A 16,635-nucleotide genomic window follows, 5' to 3' on the forward strand; every position below is an offset into this window, starting at 1 on the left:
GATGAGATGTGGTGAAACCTGGACAAGGTTTGGGTTGTGTTTTTAACATGCCTATTCAATGTTGCATGGACATCTGGGGCTCTACTGGGACGGTAGTCCCTATTTTTAAAAAAATAGAATAAAATATAACTTTCAGTTATAGTGTAATCAGTCTTCAGAGGAAAAGTCTATTTCAGAGTTCTGGAGAGGACACTCTATCTGATAGTTGGAGAAGTTCTAGGAGAAACAGCTATGGGTTTGCTCAGACTGTGGAACTATGGACCAGCTCTTTATTCTTGCACAGCTTTATGAGGGGTCTTTGGAGTATGCTAATCCAATTTGTGTTTTATTGATTTGGAAGGTGCTTCAGGAGTATGGGATATTTGGGTCAATATGTCTTAAAATCCAGGCTCCCATTTGAGTAGAATTATGTTTTCATTTTTATCAGCAAGTTTTTCAGACACCATCAAGTATGTGTTCTTAACTTGTGTGAAGTAGAGTGGGCCAATAGCAGCAAGTCTGAGACCATAGTTCTTCACAGGAAAAGTGTGTAATGCTTCCTTCCATTGAGAGGCCTTGTCATTGGTGGGGTTGCAGTACTTTGGGACCTTATTCATCATTGATGTTAAAAATGCTTGATAAACTGAATTGTTTGTTGTAGTGGTCTGTGGTGATGTAATAGATTTTTGGATAAAAAGCTTTCTGTTTTCTAAGCCTACGTCTCTATCCTCACGAATGGCCTCAAGTTGTGGGTTTTGACTGAAAGAATAAGGATGAGAGTACAGGCAATGTAAATGAAGTCGAGAATTTTGGCAATATGGGCTTCCCATTTGAAGGAGACCAGTGAGTAGACCCAGAACCAACAATAAAATTTACTGTGTATCTCACAGTGGGTTTGTGATTGTCTGGGGATCCTACAGGAGTTTAAATTTGTGGTAAGTTGATAGAGAATTTTGGACTGATCTCAGCCTGCTGCCACTGAATACCATCAAGCGCAAAGAAAACGAATAAATGAACAAATAATGCTGCCAACAGGCACACTTAACTTGTGTGGGATGAAAATGTATGGCTAGAGCAATGTTATTTTTTCAAAAGAAACATATATGGTATTTAAAACACTTGGCACAAAAGAGGGGTTTCCCAAAGTAGCACCTGATAAATCCATGTACACACAAGTTAGTCACAGAGCAAACATGTATGTTGGAAGTGAGCCAAACACTGATTGCTTTTATTATATTGTTGCAACACACATGTATTACCAAGTTAAATAGCTCAAAGAGTTTGTAACAGCATTTCAGGTGCTTATCTGATTACTGCAGGGTAATATATGGTTTAAATATAATCATATTTAAAACTGTAATATATAATTTTATATCTGTGCAGAAAGGGAGTGGCATTAAAAAAGAAGATTACATATAAGTTTACAAGACTACAATACATTCTATTACTTAAGCCTGTAATTTATGAGGCAATAAAATATTTGTAACAGTTATGTGACACATCAGCATCAATGCTACAGAAGAAGCACAACCTCACTGCTACCACAGTTTAACTGTGAAAATAATGTTTGTGTGTCATGCATGAATGACTGATTACACAAGTTTGAGGTGGGGTTGGAAGTTAATTAATGAGCATGAAGGTTTAGTCTGCTTTGGAAATGTGTAATGGTAGTTGAATCTTTCACACCTTCCGATAACAGATGTTGAAATGCAACATTGATAAATAGCTTTTTGAGAAGCTTTCCATGTCTGTAGGTCTACATTTCCGGCAAATGCACATAGGTATACAGATTACAATGGACAATCAGTAATGGGAAACTCAGTTCCTGTAATTAAACTTAACAATGCATTGAAACTTCATAAACAATCAATAATCTACAAGACAGGAATATACAATGTCTATTCTGACAATACATTTCATGTAGGGCATTCAGTGTCAAAGGTAGCGTGACAGTGTGTGTGTGGTTCTTATGATCTATGACAAACTCTTTGTTCCACCTTTTTTTTTAACCAAGGTGAAAACAGAAAGATATTATCTATGGATAAAGGCAAGGATCATTATGGAGTATTCAGACGTAATGAGTGGACCACCAAGCAAAGATCTTCATGGAGGAATACAGGCAAAATGATATGAGCCCAGTTCTTCATGTTAAGATACTGAAGATCAAGCTCTCCTTGGCAGAAGCAAAGACAGAGACAAACAAAGATACTGTGGCACTTTGTGTCAGTTAGATATGGTGATAGAACATAATGATAAGTATCATGAAAGAACCTCATCCTTGATGTTTTTTTTATTTTTTTTTTTATAATCGTTTCTCCCACACCACCACCATAATCATGACAGACGAACTTTAAGAACTGAAGAGTTGGCAGAGAAATAGACATGTTTGGTTGACAGGCAAAGTTTTAGCAATTGACAGGACAGAGACATAGGTGAAAAAAGTGAAACTGATGAGTTTGCACACGCATGTGCAACAAATAATCTATTCTTATATACGATTTAACGTGTATAGAAAATCAAATATTTAAAACCATATTTTCACTTTTCTTTAGGAGATGGCACAAAGATAAGGGTACTACAGAGACCGCAGAATCATATTCATAAGCATGCATCATTTTAATCATGTTGCATAAATTAAAGAACATAAAAAGACAACAAAGATAATGGACATGCAGTGTTACCTTAGAACATGTGCCTATATTGATTAACTTATTTTTAATTGTTTTTCCCCACAATCAGTCTTTACAGATCAAAATCTATTTAGAATTCTACATGAAGCATAATTCTATTTTTTTTTTCTAATCTAGGAAAGTGTTAGCTTAGACCATTAATAATAATCAGTTTCAGGAGCATCTTTATTATAAAATGATAAAAGTCTTTATTATAAAAGGATCTAAAAGTCAAAGCAAAATAAAATAAAAAAAAATCAAACCAAAACAACAACAACAAACAAAAAAACAACAATCTTGCCTATGTGCATACAAATGTATAATACTTTGAAAAAAGGAGACGCTTTCTAAGATGCTGTTGTGCTGCACAGGTGAAATAACAGACTCAAAAATATTATTTTTAGTTAACAGTATTGCACTTCACTTTCCTATGCAATGCAAAATGCAACAGATAATAACAAACAACAATTATTATTATTATTATTATTATTATTATTATTATTATTATTATTATTATTATTATTATTATTATTATTATTATCATTATTAACAAGAATTTACAAATAAGCAAGACAAGTCCGAGTCTGATGTCTATGAGATATGCTGTGGGAATTTGGTGAAATACGTAACCTGTCTCCAATGCATAACACAGCTCTAAAACCTTATAATGTTACCCTGTGTATTCTGCTGCTCTTGAGAAAACACACTAACCCTGTGTTATCAGTTGGAAATGACAGCGGACGTCAACATCAAGCTTAAAAGGGTTATTTCCTCTTACCCAGTATGTTACCTATATGTACTGAAGCCAATATTATAGCTGTCATCTCCCTGAGTGCTGCTGCCATAAAGGAATCTTTTGTTCTGGTTGTAACTTAGACATTGTTAAGCTCTCAGGTGCACAAAGTATGCTGAAGAATGGAATAGTATATGTGCTTGTGAACATGGCATAACTGTTTCCTGTTGACAGAGCAGGATTCCTTAGCAAGTGCTTGCTACATGTTTTATCCCTTGTTAACTTGCCTAAAACATCATGTTATCCATGTTGACCAAGCTCAGAATACGAATGTGAAAGGTGTTCTTTTCCTGTTCAGATTTTCCTTCATTGTCACTTTCTGCCAAAATGTTAACACAAATATGTGATGCCTAAACTGTGACAAAATACACAGCACATTTTTGCATGAGGGCTATGAATTCTGTTGACTGTTATGTTCAGTCACCATAGGTGAAGCTCATCTTTGGTCTCACCCCCTCCCCTCTGCATTTTAAAGGGGAGAAATGCTTTTGTTTGACAGTGACAGGGGGAATGCATGGATAAACATGGCTTGAGCTCTTCAGAACCTCAAAAAAGGTCCTTAATATGCTCTGAGCTCAACTTTGATCTGCTTGTTCTTACACATCTGCCATGAGCTTTACAAAGGTGAGTATGGTTTTTTGCTTATTTTCTGCTTGGTCTATGTGAGTCACTAGATTACTGTATTTTGAAGACTAAGGAGTACAAAAATTTGCCAATACACTTGCCATTCTTTAATCCAATAAAGATAAAAACACAGTAAAGCTCACAGAAATATAAAGATTTACATCACAGTTTATGCCTTTGTTCACATTATCTATCAGTCTGTACATCCAGTCATAATTGTCATCTCATTAAATGCAAATAATTTTTTTTCTAAGGTCTGGAATTCAGCAGTTGAGTGTGTGATCATAAGATTATTGTTTACATAAAGTCTGTCTTTAACTTTATTTATATCCAGGAAGCTGTCAGCTTAGACCACCTCAAGCTGCCAAGATGCCAATCTCCTCTTTGGTGCTTGAATACTTTGTTGTAATATTTGATGTTAATCTCACTTTGAATCCATTTTGGGAAATTCAATCTCTTTCTTTCTTCTTATTCCAATTGAAGACCCATCTGTCCGTCAGGGTTATGAGATTTTTATTATTGCAGGTTTGTGACAAGGTGGTGGGAAGATGGCCGACTGCTTGACAGCAGCGTTGTGATGCCTCTTAGATTAGACTGACTGCAATAAAACAAGCACCTGCACCTCTCTGAAGCAACCCTGATCCAGCATTTCCTCCTGTACAAAATAATGGGTCTTTCACCAAGCAATCAATGCATTCAAGGCAAATAAAGTAGAGAGCTCAAAGACTTTGTAATTATTATATATTATATTATGAGTATATTATTTCAAATAATATTCATGAATCTGAAACCGTCAAATAATGATAGAGAGAAGCACAAACCCTATTTACTGATTCATGTGAATCGTCTATTATGGCAGAAATGTAACAGTTGTGATGGACATGAGATGCAAGGCACTGTGGAGGTTTGGGCACATTACTTAGGCATAAATTTCATAATCAATATAAGCCGATCACTTGCATGTAGTTATGAAATTAAAAAGCTCTACCGTTTTCCTAGCTAACTTCCCACAAACTCCCTCTTATTTCCTTCACTAGTGACAAGTTTCTGCACTCAACATATCCTCTGTCTCCTCACTACTACGTACACACGATCTTCTAGCATAAAGAAGCACTTCTTATACTTTTTATGTGATTTAGTTTGTAAGAATACTGGTGCAGGCAGTCATTATATCGGCCATATACGTTGGAAACTGTGATGTTATCAGCAGAAGCTCCATTTATACTTTCCTGTGCATTTACAATCAAGATAATTACTGCTGGAATAAGAGCTGCTTCTACAGAGAAACACAGCTACAATTTCAGAAAATCTAATTAGAGCTATAAATTCAAACTGGCTGATGACAAATACCCTTCTAGTATAAAGGTATACCTTTCTTTTTTCTTTCTTTCTTTTTTTTACCTAAACCAAAATATCATATTTGGACATATTTCATCTGATTTAAGTTTGTTTTTTACAATTCATGGTCAAACAAGTTATTATTTTGAAACCCATGAACATTAAAAATCCCCACAGACTTTAATAACTAATCCTAAGCTCAAATTTCTAATTCACCATCACTCACTGCAGACATTCCTTCATATGTCACATGGCATATATCTTATCACCTGGTGTAGCATCTTGTTGTGGTAGCTTGTGCTGCCTTTGATATTGGAGAGCATGGAGGTTTCACCTAAATAAAGGCCCCTTTGTACTCCACTGATTAACTTCTGTACATGAGCTGTTTGATAAGATGAAAAAGCCTCTTTCGTGCAACATGCAACCATGAAATTGTTAGATTTGTGTTGCATTTTATGAAAGTGCTAAGCTGTTCATTTCTATTATTAAACAATTTTGCTTCTTTGAGAATTGTTTTAAAATTGCTCTGTATTCCAACACATTTGGTTTGGTCTGAAACAATGAAAATAAATCTCAGTTGTTAACTTACTAATCTCAGATGTTAACTGTTAATAATCAGGTAAACAACATATTTTATGATAAACAGACAGAGGACTGTAGCATAATATGACATAAAACAGTACTCTAAATATATGCAACTCATGTGGCTGTGTGAAATTTGTCACACATAAGCTACTATGCAATGGACATCTTCTTTACCATGCTTTGTGAGGCCAGTAATGTATCAACCTTTAATCCCACCTCGTTTTGGAGGCATTTTATCTTAGTGAATGAAGATGGACTAAATTCTACTCTACAGTCTACATTTAGGACTTGAGTAATGACTTACGCTATATGGCCCATTAAGCCAGTCTGGGCACTGATGTTAGGCAAGAAGGCCTGGTGCATGGTCAGACTTCCATTTCATCCCAGAGTTGTTCAGTGGGAATGAGGTCAGTCTCTGTGCAGATTATGTGAGTTCTTCTACACTAACCTTTGCAAACCATGTCTTATAGTCCATATACTTGTGGCCATATAGTGTTTTAACTGCTACAAAATAAAGCACCCTTAAAGAACTTTTAATGCATCCTGTTATTGCTGTTATCAATATCATTAACAAAATAGACAACTAACCCAGTTTAACTGCATCGATTCCTGAATGACACCAATTTGTCAGTGGTTAATATTTGCCTGGCCTAAGCTACAGGCCCTTTTATACATGTTTTGGCAAAACACTACATAGCCTTTCTGTTCTTTCTTATCATCGGATTGAATCTTGAGATGAACCCTCTGAGATACCCTCTGCTTACTATCAGATTGTTAGCTGTTACTAAGCTCACCTGTGTGGTTGCTTCTTAAATACGTACCAAACAGCCAGTTTTGCATGCCTAATATTTTTATGTCTGCCACAAACTGATTCATTTTGCACTCATTTACACTTCTTTTGAAAACAGCCACAGATTCCTGTCACAATTGTCCCATGTAACATTAAGTCTAAAACACAGCTGACTAAGAAACATTGCACATTAGTGAAGAAATCAAGTATATATTAAATGACCAGGATTACATCTGTGAAATTTAGTGTGAAATTTACATGTTTGAATTAAATGAGTAATTTAACCTGAATTTGCTGAAGTACAGGACCAAAACACTGTCTAATCACTTACAAACTACTCTGTATTTAGATGTATATAATACTAGCGTTTTAGTTGTCACTGTGGCAGGAGTATCTGTTTTGAACATGAATGCAAAACATACCTAGTACTTATGAAAAGTGCTCCTTTGATAAACTGTTGGTACACATGAGTCATTTGAATTTGTCAGACATAAACTTTCCTAGTAGTATATTGGCCTGAGGCCATGTTTGTACAAGTAGAAGGGAAAACCTATATAGTTTAATTTGAAGGTGTTTTATAGATTTTATAGATTTTTTTTTAAGTTATCCATGTTCCCTGTCATTTTTCTTTTTCTGGGTATATACACCATACACAAGTCGCCACTTGTGTATATAATAGCCGTTTGTTTAAATAATATCAATTGAATATTATTCCATTCTGGCTTCAGTGTCCATAAGGATACCTTTACTTGAAAGTGTAATAAAGTACTGTTGATCTTAATTTAATAACTAAGATCTCTGTTAGGCGCTCTTTATACTTGTAATGTCCTCAAACCATTTTTTTTCTAGCCCACTTGATCAACTCTCTGCCAGGGGATTTCCTATCCTCAGAAGCTTTCCAAATTACTATGGAGGTGGTTCAGTGTTGTGCCGAAATGCCTGTTTGAAGTTTGTCTCTTCAAGTCTGGGTTTTCACTCCAGGTGGACAAATCTGCCACAAATAAGATGTGCAATTTCACGGCCAATCCAGTCTAGCACACTGTCTTGCCTGTGTCTCACCTGCACTGAAAAAAAAACATGACGGTATGATAACTGACATTTAAAAAACAGTTTGGAGAGGAATAGTGCTGTCTTCTCACTTTCATTCAGAATTTTTTTTTCATGGCTATGACCTCATTGCAGGTTTGGCAGCTGACATACAATTGCACTGTCTTTATTTTCATTTTTGAACAGATGCCAAGGGCTTGTAGTGTCTAATATAAAGTTAACCAAAGTACGTCTTGCTGAAATTTACAAACTGGTAGGAAGACAAAGTGCAGTGCATAAAATACACACTATATATAAATCCAAAAGTTTGTGGACACCTAACCGTCACACTTCTATGCTTTTTGTTTCAGATTTAACCCATACTGCTGAGACTTTGTTTGTTCCACTCTTCTGAAAGGCTTTCTACTCGATTTTGGAGTGTGGCTGTGGGGATTTGTGCCCATTCTGACACAAGAGCATTAGTAAGGTCAGACACTGATGTCAGGTGAGGAGGCATGGTGAGCCAAGGGTGTTCAATGGGGTTGAGGTCAAGGGCTCAGTGCAGACCACTTGAGTTTTTCCACTTCCATTCCAGTGAAGGGAAATCTTATTGCAGCAGTACACAAAGACATTCTATACAATTGTGTGCTTCCAACGTTGTGGGAAAAGTTCGAGGAAGGCCCACATATGGGTGTGATTTTCAGGTATCTACATGAATTTTTCCTACATCTCCTGACTTGATATCTTGCTTCCCAAACTAACCTTTATGTTATTCTGACTTAAATGTTAATAACTAATAATAACTACATAGTCTACATAGTCTTTTATGGCTTGCAATCCATCAGGGTATTCTGTTATCTAGAGTACATTTTGTAATTAATGTATTTGTTACATTACCATAACCCCAACTCTTCTTGCAATTTGCAAACACTTCTGAATACTTGCTGGGTCTTGTCATGTTCGATGCTGTTATTTATGGAGGACATCATGAGAGCATTTTAATTGCAGCTGCACACACTGACAGGTGGCCACTCTGTTTGATATTCACACTGTGATCCTGTACAAATCACAATTAAAAAACATCACATGGAGCCACTCTATATGCACACTATAAACATGCTATAGATAGTAGATTGTTGTTACTGTTGACTGATATTGGTGTGGACACCAGAATTTATGTTTAATTTTAAAACCATAACAATAGAATAGACTTTTCAGATTGTAAAGTGTAATACAGGTACACTTAAGTGTATTACAGGTACACTTAATTTAATTATTTTTAAAAAATAATTTTCTTTTCGTTTTCTATTCATGAACAGTGAAACAGCGGGACCAGAAAGAAAGAACTATGGTACAAGGAAATCACACCACTGGCTGAGAAGTGAAAACAATTATCCTTATTGTGCTTATCAATAAGACATCAATAGGTTCAAAAGGTTATTTGCAACAATCGAAGACATTTGCATTTAGACAACAAGCAATCAGTCATGCCAACAGAAATCTTTGCTTATCCTTTGTGAATGAAATTGTGATCTATAAAGAAATCTAATTTGATCAATAATATGACTAAAAATATTTAGATGATCATTTTCAGCAAATACAGCAAAATAATAATTATTGCATTTTATTGTAATATTGCATTTGTTCAAGGTGACATAAAATAATATTTCCAGTTGAACAACACTTTTTCTAGCATGCAGTATCTTTTGTAAATGGTGCATGTACAGTATAGCATCACAATTTATGATCATGTTTGCTCATGCTTGCAATCAGCTGTCTACTCCAGTTACTCTAAGCAATACAACAAACCATGCTGCCTCAGCTTAGTGAAAAGTATGTGTGTGTGTCTCTTGCACAGTTTATGAGTTGGAGGTTACTGAGTTGCATGAAAAAGTAAACCCTGATTATTTTTTTGTCATTGGGCAGAGTTTGTATTCTGAATTGAACTGAGGCAGTCAGTTAAAGTGCTAAGTTACCCAGGACATTCTTCTAACCTATCAGTTTTCCTTGTGTGTAAAGCCAAACTCTACTAAACCCCCTTTTATTTTCTCACCTCTTGTTTTGTTATTTTACCTGGCAGTCCAGGTGTGAAAGGGGTGAGGCCATGGAAAAACATTCAATTCTGTAAGCTTGTCATGAAAGAATCCATTGATTGACCTCTACATGCACAATGACAAATGGGTTAGCAATTTTCCGCCTCACTTATGGGTAACAATGCACATTTCCACTTTCACTTGGAAGCACAGAGTGTATCGTGTGCATACCTTTCTCAGGTTTGGCAAACAGTTCATCAGAGTCCTTGCCAGCAAAAAGGACTAGACTTTAAATCAATCACGCACATATCTGGCTTTTGATCAAATTCTCCATGTTCGAAAAAGCATTTTTTCTAGTCACCTGTGACTTATGTATATCAACATCAAATAATACCGATCTCCCAGAAACAGGCTGTGTTGAGATATGTTATTGTAAATGCCTTAGCCTAACTTTTTAGACATAAATGGGCTCATTTGAAGTGGCTTACCACAGTTAATTTCCTGCTGTGCTACACAATCAATTCTTAATGATTTCTTTTGTTATTCAGGGATGTTATTCCATGTTTTGGCTGCTGATTGAATTACTCCCAAGTGCCAGAAGAATGTTTTAGGTGAAAACTATGGAAATTAACCAATTGACCTTTTTTCTGACCCCTCCAATAGGAGAACCCTGTGGGAAAAGTCACTCTAATGCAAGAAAATCAAAGAGAACTTTGAGCCCTTAGACCTTCAGGCAATCTGTGAATTCCCACATGTGAAAAATTATACTACTACAACATACAAAATCCTGAATGAGTTAAAAATAAAAAAAATGGCAGAACCGAGGTTATAACACTGACCAAAAGAGTCCCAAAATAATCAACACAAAACATTCTTATGCAAAAGGTCTGGAAAAATAATAAACTATCCCAGACAAATAATAATGTTTGGCACTTTTATGTATTTTTAGCTCTAATCATGTGTCCTGTAGGGGTAACCTGTCACATTGCTGAGAGTCTAATTGATGCCTCATGCTTTCAGGCACAATTATTTGTGCCCAAATGTCACGAACTAATTTGTGGCTTTACACCTTGGATACATGGGCCAAAGGCTCGGAGCTGGACTCCGACAGGAGATACAGGGTGGTTTGCTCAGCAGATGTGGGGTGGTCTGGGTAAAGTGGTGAAGGATTATCCATTTCAAGAAATAAAGCACATTGCCTGAGGTTCTATGTGTCTACAGGGAGAAACTCAAAACATGACCATTCAGGTCTTCACTAAAGTTTTGATGTTTTCTTTCTAACTTTCATATGTATGTATGCATTTATGTATGTATGTATGTATGTATGTATGTATGTATGTATGTATTTATGTATGTATGTACAAATTTGCATGTGTGTATGTGTATGTGTGTGTGTAGTTTTTACATGTGACTAAAAAGGTCCAATATCTAATTCTGAAATGACATTAAATATTCATTAAATAGTAGCAATAAGAAAGAACTTCCTTTATTCCAAGACATTTCTGACACGAGAAGTGTTTATCGATGGTTTCTAACCATAGGAAAGCCCCAGAGGTTTTCCAAAACATGCAACCATTGGCTGGATGTTATACATCTTCCTAAGGTCTCCATAGCAATAAAAATAACAGACGAAACACTCCCAATGGAGTTGACATCTTCAAAGTCAAGTAAAATAAATACACTGAGCTTAAATACATAAATATACCGAACTAAAGAGCTCATGTATGACATGCCAAATACATATATGACATTTGATGTACAAGGCATGGTGAAGAATCACTCTTTTCTGTATTTAAGTAATCCCTTCATTGTCTTGAATATATGTTATGAATTTCCTACCCAATTCAGTAGACCAACACTGTTCTGTGCTAAGCCATGTAAACAGGATTGCATTGTACTTTGGTTTTAAGGAGGTAATTTACTCTTAAAGGGCTTTAAATAAATACTTGCTGTGTGTATTGTCAGACACCACCCTTATGCAAACAGATACCTGTCCTTAGAAGAATCTACTGCTTAAATCAGCAGGTGAGTCTTAGTCCCATCCCCAGGGCTCTTCCCTGGTCAGTCTGCAAAAATATGAATTATACTTTATCATAATCCGGACAGACAACAAAGCCATGAATTTCCATGTGGCTGTGTGCACACCCTCCTCATATTCACAGCTGACAAACACAGGAGACTGCTAAGAGGAACACCTGCACTGTGACTGAAGTGCTGAGACAGAGAAAACAGAGAGAGAGAGAGAGAGAGAGAGAGAGAGAGAGAGAGAGAGAGAGAGAGAGAGAGAAAGTACGGAAACCATGCAATAAAACACACACACACACACACACTGTATGCCACTACAGCACCAAAAGGACACCTTTAGGCTCTCTTATAATTTTAAAATAAAAACTACAATTTGTGTTTTAAAAATGGGGGACTGGCTAGATGCTAGATGTCTCTACAAACTGATGGGAAATTTGGCCCCCACCAAGATAAAACATGCCCATGCATGCACACACACACACACGCACACACACACACACACACACACACACACCTCTGATTGGATTTCCTTCAGACCTCTTTCGGGCCACATCAGAAGTGATGAAAATAAGGGCGCATCCATTAAGTGCATGAGTTAGGCCTAAGCGAGGGCATGGATGAAGGGTTTAAATGTTGGCTGTAAAGTGCCTTGGACCACCTGCTACAGGGACAAAGGCATCATTTTCATTCCAGACAGACTCCAAAACACCGGGTTAACAAGTGCCAAAAAGTATTTCATAGCATCAGGTATCAAACATGATAAATTTACTCCCTACTTGAGCTGAGCTCTTGCCCAGCTGGACCTTTTACTGGACATTTAGAGCAAAGTTACCCATCTGACAAGCCTAATGGAAACGAATACCTCAGCATTTGAATTTTTAATGTGATATTTTCTGTTACACACACCCACACACACAAACCAAAATGGTGCATTATATATATATGCGATGTATTAAAAATGAAAGATGATTGCATTGAAATGAAAGATGATCCTTACTTGATATAAATATTAATATGCATACTGGAAAAGGGAAATTGGTTGTATAAACTGTAGATTATAATTCAAGATGCTGTTGAAAATAGTTATAAAACCTGACAGCAGATACAGTAAAAACTTAATAAATAGCTGTAGAACTTTAATGTCAGAAATGTTTACCCATATAGAGCCCTATAGAGTAAACCTCTCTTTGTTTCCTCCCTCTGTCTCTTTCTCGCCTCCATACACTGCTCCTTGTTATAAGTTTTTTAGAGGGGAAAATCCCACAGTATCACATAAAGGTTGGCACCATGTCGACTCCCCTGTCATGACAGCCTCTGGCTCACCATCACAGAGATGCTGAGATCACACAGCACAGCTTTCATGCTTCGACACAAATATTCATCCAAGCATTACGGAAACTGTAGCTTGATATGCTTTTTTGCTCATTGTTGTGGAAATTGCTCATTGAGCCATTCAAACACAGTAAGGAAAAAAAAGGTGAGCCTCAGGTATCAGAATCTCATATTGTCTAAGTGACAGTTGGTTTAATTGCAACTGCTGGTACAGACAATTAATCTCATTCTCAGACAATACACACAAAACCATATGTCACAGATATAATGAAAAACTGACCAAACAAATGATTACCTTCCATGATTAATATTTCAGTAAGACATCAGTTGTCATATGTGATATGTGCTTAAGTGGTTATATTAAGCTTTTTTGTTCTGAAATAGTCAGCAGAGACGGCTTAATACTTATCAGGTTGACCTCTTTTGTACAAGACTGCCAAACCACTAGACTGCAGCTAAGGTTGAGTTTTTATTTCACCCTGATCTTGTCATTGGGAGGTTGTTACATGAGAAGGTCTCTAAAAGGAGCTTTGTAGTTGATGAGTGCTGGACATTTTGTTCACAGAATAACTAGGACCACAGAAAACAGACAGAAAAACACACATATACGTATATAAGTAGATATATATATATATCCTTAAAACTATATACATACATATATATATATATATATATATATATATATATATATATATATATATATATATAGTTTTAAGGAAACATTCTATTTTTATATCTCTAACTTTTCAAGTGATTTATTAATGATTATTAATGATTTATTAATTAATTCTGGGGTAGATAAGATATTGTATGTGCATTTTAAAACATTATCCTATATAAAAAAGACAATTTTTGTTTGCTGTTATTAGGTGAATTGACATTTGTGATTTGGACCTTCTTGAAATTTTTATAGAAAAAACAACCATTTTACACATGTCTGAAAAGAAAAAATGAAGGTGTACTTATTATATTATAGTGAGAATATAAAGTCATATTTTGCATTTCCATCCTATGAGCACATCTGATTTCACACAAGCTTAAGGCACCTTCTACAGTGTATCTAATTAGATAAGTCTACATTTAGATGTAAAAATATATATATATTATCAAATAAATAAATACATAAAATAAATATATGTAGTGTGAACTGTATAAATAATATCCTGCTTATGTGTTCTGTTCTCCACAGCTTTCAATCTTGACATATCAGCACATCACATAAGTAGTGTTCCTTCAGTTTACTCCAAAGCCAGTCAATAAACCAACTAAAGAACTTGTCATATAAATGTCCTTTCCAGCATCCGACAGGAAATTTTTTCTTCTTACTCTTCAGCAGCAGGCCTAATGCTAACTTGGTTCAATTAGACCCATGGACTTTGGGATGCCTTCTGTATCTAGTAGCACTTAGGAAAAGGACCAGGACTGAGCATTTCACCATCATTTCTGATCTTTGCTTTCCTGAAGCAAGAACCCATGTCATCTTTGTGGCACTGGCGAGTGTACCTGGGTTACTAGACAACCATCCATGTCCTCTGTTCCTATGATTAGAACAGGGCTTAACAAGCCTATTCCTCTTCATACACCACGCTGCTGGTCTCAACTGTGTCCTAAAACTTCTTTGTAAAGTTCAGGCACTTTATCAGGGTCTACTGGCCTAGGGAGAAAATGTGTGAACTTCTGATGTCGCCTTGACTTTGTCCCATCTCGTGGCGTTCCATCCTTGTTGAGTGCCACATAGTAGCGTGCCCCCTTCTCTCCATGTTTGTAAAGGTTGGAGGAATAGGTGTTGTACCAGTTCTCTTCAAACTGTTCCCGGAAGACACACTCAGCTGTCAGCTTCTCCTACAAGGCAATAAAAAGCAGAAAAATTAACATTTATACAAAATCCTAGTACAAATAAGCATTTCTTCTTTTTGACCTCTCTCTCTCTCTCTCTCTCTCTCACACACACACACACACACACACACAGACAGAACTTAGAACTATTCACATAAACCAACTAAAGAATACTTACAGAGCCATAAAGTTCCCCCTTGTCATTCATTCCAAGGTAGAGGCCACTGTCCACTCCACGGATGCTGATTAATCCAACTGCAAGGCTTATGAATTCCAAAATACCTGGAGAAGAATAAATCAATTGTTCTAAGTATGTACTCTGCAGTCTAAGCCCACAGTGTAGTCACACATTGTGAGTAAGCTGTTCTGAAATACTAGCTAGGCATGATTACTATACACTGCCTCTATTTAAATTATAAAGTTGGTCAAATTTTCAATGATACACAGGTGTTATAACTGTGCATTACTGCAGTGTACCTAGCAGTACATAATAATAAAACTATAATAACAGTATATGCCATGTATATTCTGTACATGCAATGAATAATTGCACGTTAGATTGTAATGTGTAGATTGTTATGTAATATAAATATTTTTATTTATATGATTAAAACATGTTGATACACATCTGTGTGAAAATCAGTTTCTATCTGAATTAAAGCATTGCGTTTAAAATAAAACAAAATCTCATACCGAAGCGGCTGTGGTCTTTCCTCGTGCCCTGCACTGTGCCGTCCGGCAGGATTTCCAGGTGGAAACCTGTTCTGCAATAAAGCTGTCTCCTCCTCAGGATGCCCTTTAAGTGCACCAGGTCAGCCGGTGTGCTGCGGGACAGCCACTCGGCTGGAAATCGTTGTTCTCCGAGCAGCGCGAGAGTCTCGGCGAGCGGCGGCAGGAACAGGAGCGAGCTCGTGGCTCCCGCACCCTCCGCGCCCTGCAGCAGCGCGCCCACCTCCGCCATCACTCAAGCCGAGCGCAAAACCCCTAAAGCCACGCGGTCATACGATCCATGCGGCGCACAGCTTCAGAATAGCGCGCAAGGCAAACGATTCAACAGTTTCCGAGTGCAGGGCAAGAGGCGTAGATGCAATTTTAATACTCCGCGGCAGACTTCCCCAGATGTAAAATATCCACCGATGAGGAAACTTAATTAAACTGCGGCTGAACTGTCAGTTGCACACGAATTTATTCACTTTCAAATTAATTCCATGCATTTGACATGACACCTCTTGCTTAATATGAATTACATCCACCGTGCAGGAAGTAGCCTATTTAGTCTTGAAGCGTGCAACTGATAAATCCGGCGAACCTCTAGGGCAGCCCCACTTCAGGTTTAAGGTGTGTGTGCGTGTGTCTGTGTGTGTTTGTGGTGCTGTGAGTGTGTGCGTGATCGCTGGAAGTGGTTTATGCTGTGTGAGCACAGGGCAGGTGCACAGCGGCGGCAGGAGGGCTCTGGTGGGCGGTGCTGGGATTGGAGACCTGCCTCACCACAGCGTTTCCTCTTCGCACTTAATGTGTCTATGCTTATGTGCATCTCTCTCTCTCTCTCTCTCTCTCTCTCTCTATCTGTTTGTGTTTGTGTGTGTGTGTGTGTGTGTGGTGTAC

At 37.0% G+C, this 16,635-nt stretch overlaps 1 protein-coding gene across 1 annotated transcript; it reads right to left on the bottom strand.

Moving 5' to 3' along the window:
- Window positions 1–13,959: 13,959 nt before the first annotated feature.
- fgf20b (fibroblast growth factor 20b) lies at window positions 13,960–16,629 on the bottom strand. Its single transcript, XM_058397574.1, has 3 exons — window positions 15,724–16,629; window positions 15,209–15,312; window positions 13,960–15,036 (listed from the first exon to the last, which is right to left on the bottom strand). Exons 1-3 carry the CDS (start codon window positions 15,989–15,991, stop codon window positions 14,791–14,793), a joined length of 618 nt encoding a protein of 205 aa, XP_058253557.1. The 5' UTR covers window positions 15,992–16,629; the 3' UTR covers window positions 13,960–14,790.
- Window positions 16,630–16,635: the final 6 nt, after the last annotated feature.

Source organism: Hemibagrus wyckioides, linkage group LG08 (assembly GCF_019097595.1).
Source record: "Hemibagrus wyckioides isolate EC202008001 linkage group LG08, SWU_Hwy_1.0, whole genome shotgun sequence".
Taxonomy (NCBI): Eukaryota; Metazoa; Chordata; class Actinopteri; order Siluriformes; family Bagridae; genus Hemibagrus; species Hemibagrus wyckioides.

What these genes read in the sequence shown, in the direction of transcription:
- fgf20b (XM_058397574.1), bottom strand. Translation starts at nt 15,991, where the DNA reads ATGGCGGAGGTGGGCGCGCTGCTGCAGGGCGCGGAGGGTGCGGGAGCC. An exon ending in GAAAGACCACAGCCGCTTCG is followed by an intron (nt 15,313 to 15,723) that starts GTATGAGATTTT and finishes ATTCTTCTCCAG; the next exon opens with GTATTTTGGAATTCATAAGC. An exon ending in AGGGGGAACTTTATGGCTCT is followed by an intron (nt 15,037 to 15,208) that starts GTAAGTATTCTT and finishes ATTGCCTTGTAG; the next exon opens with GAGAAGCTGACAGCTGAGTG.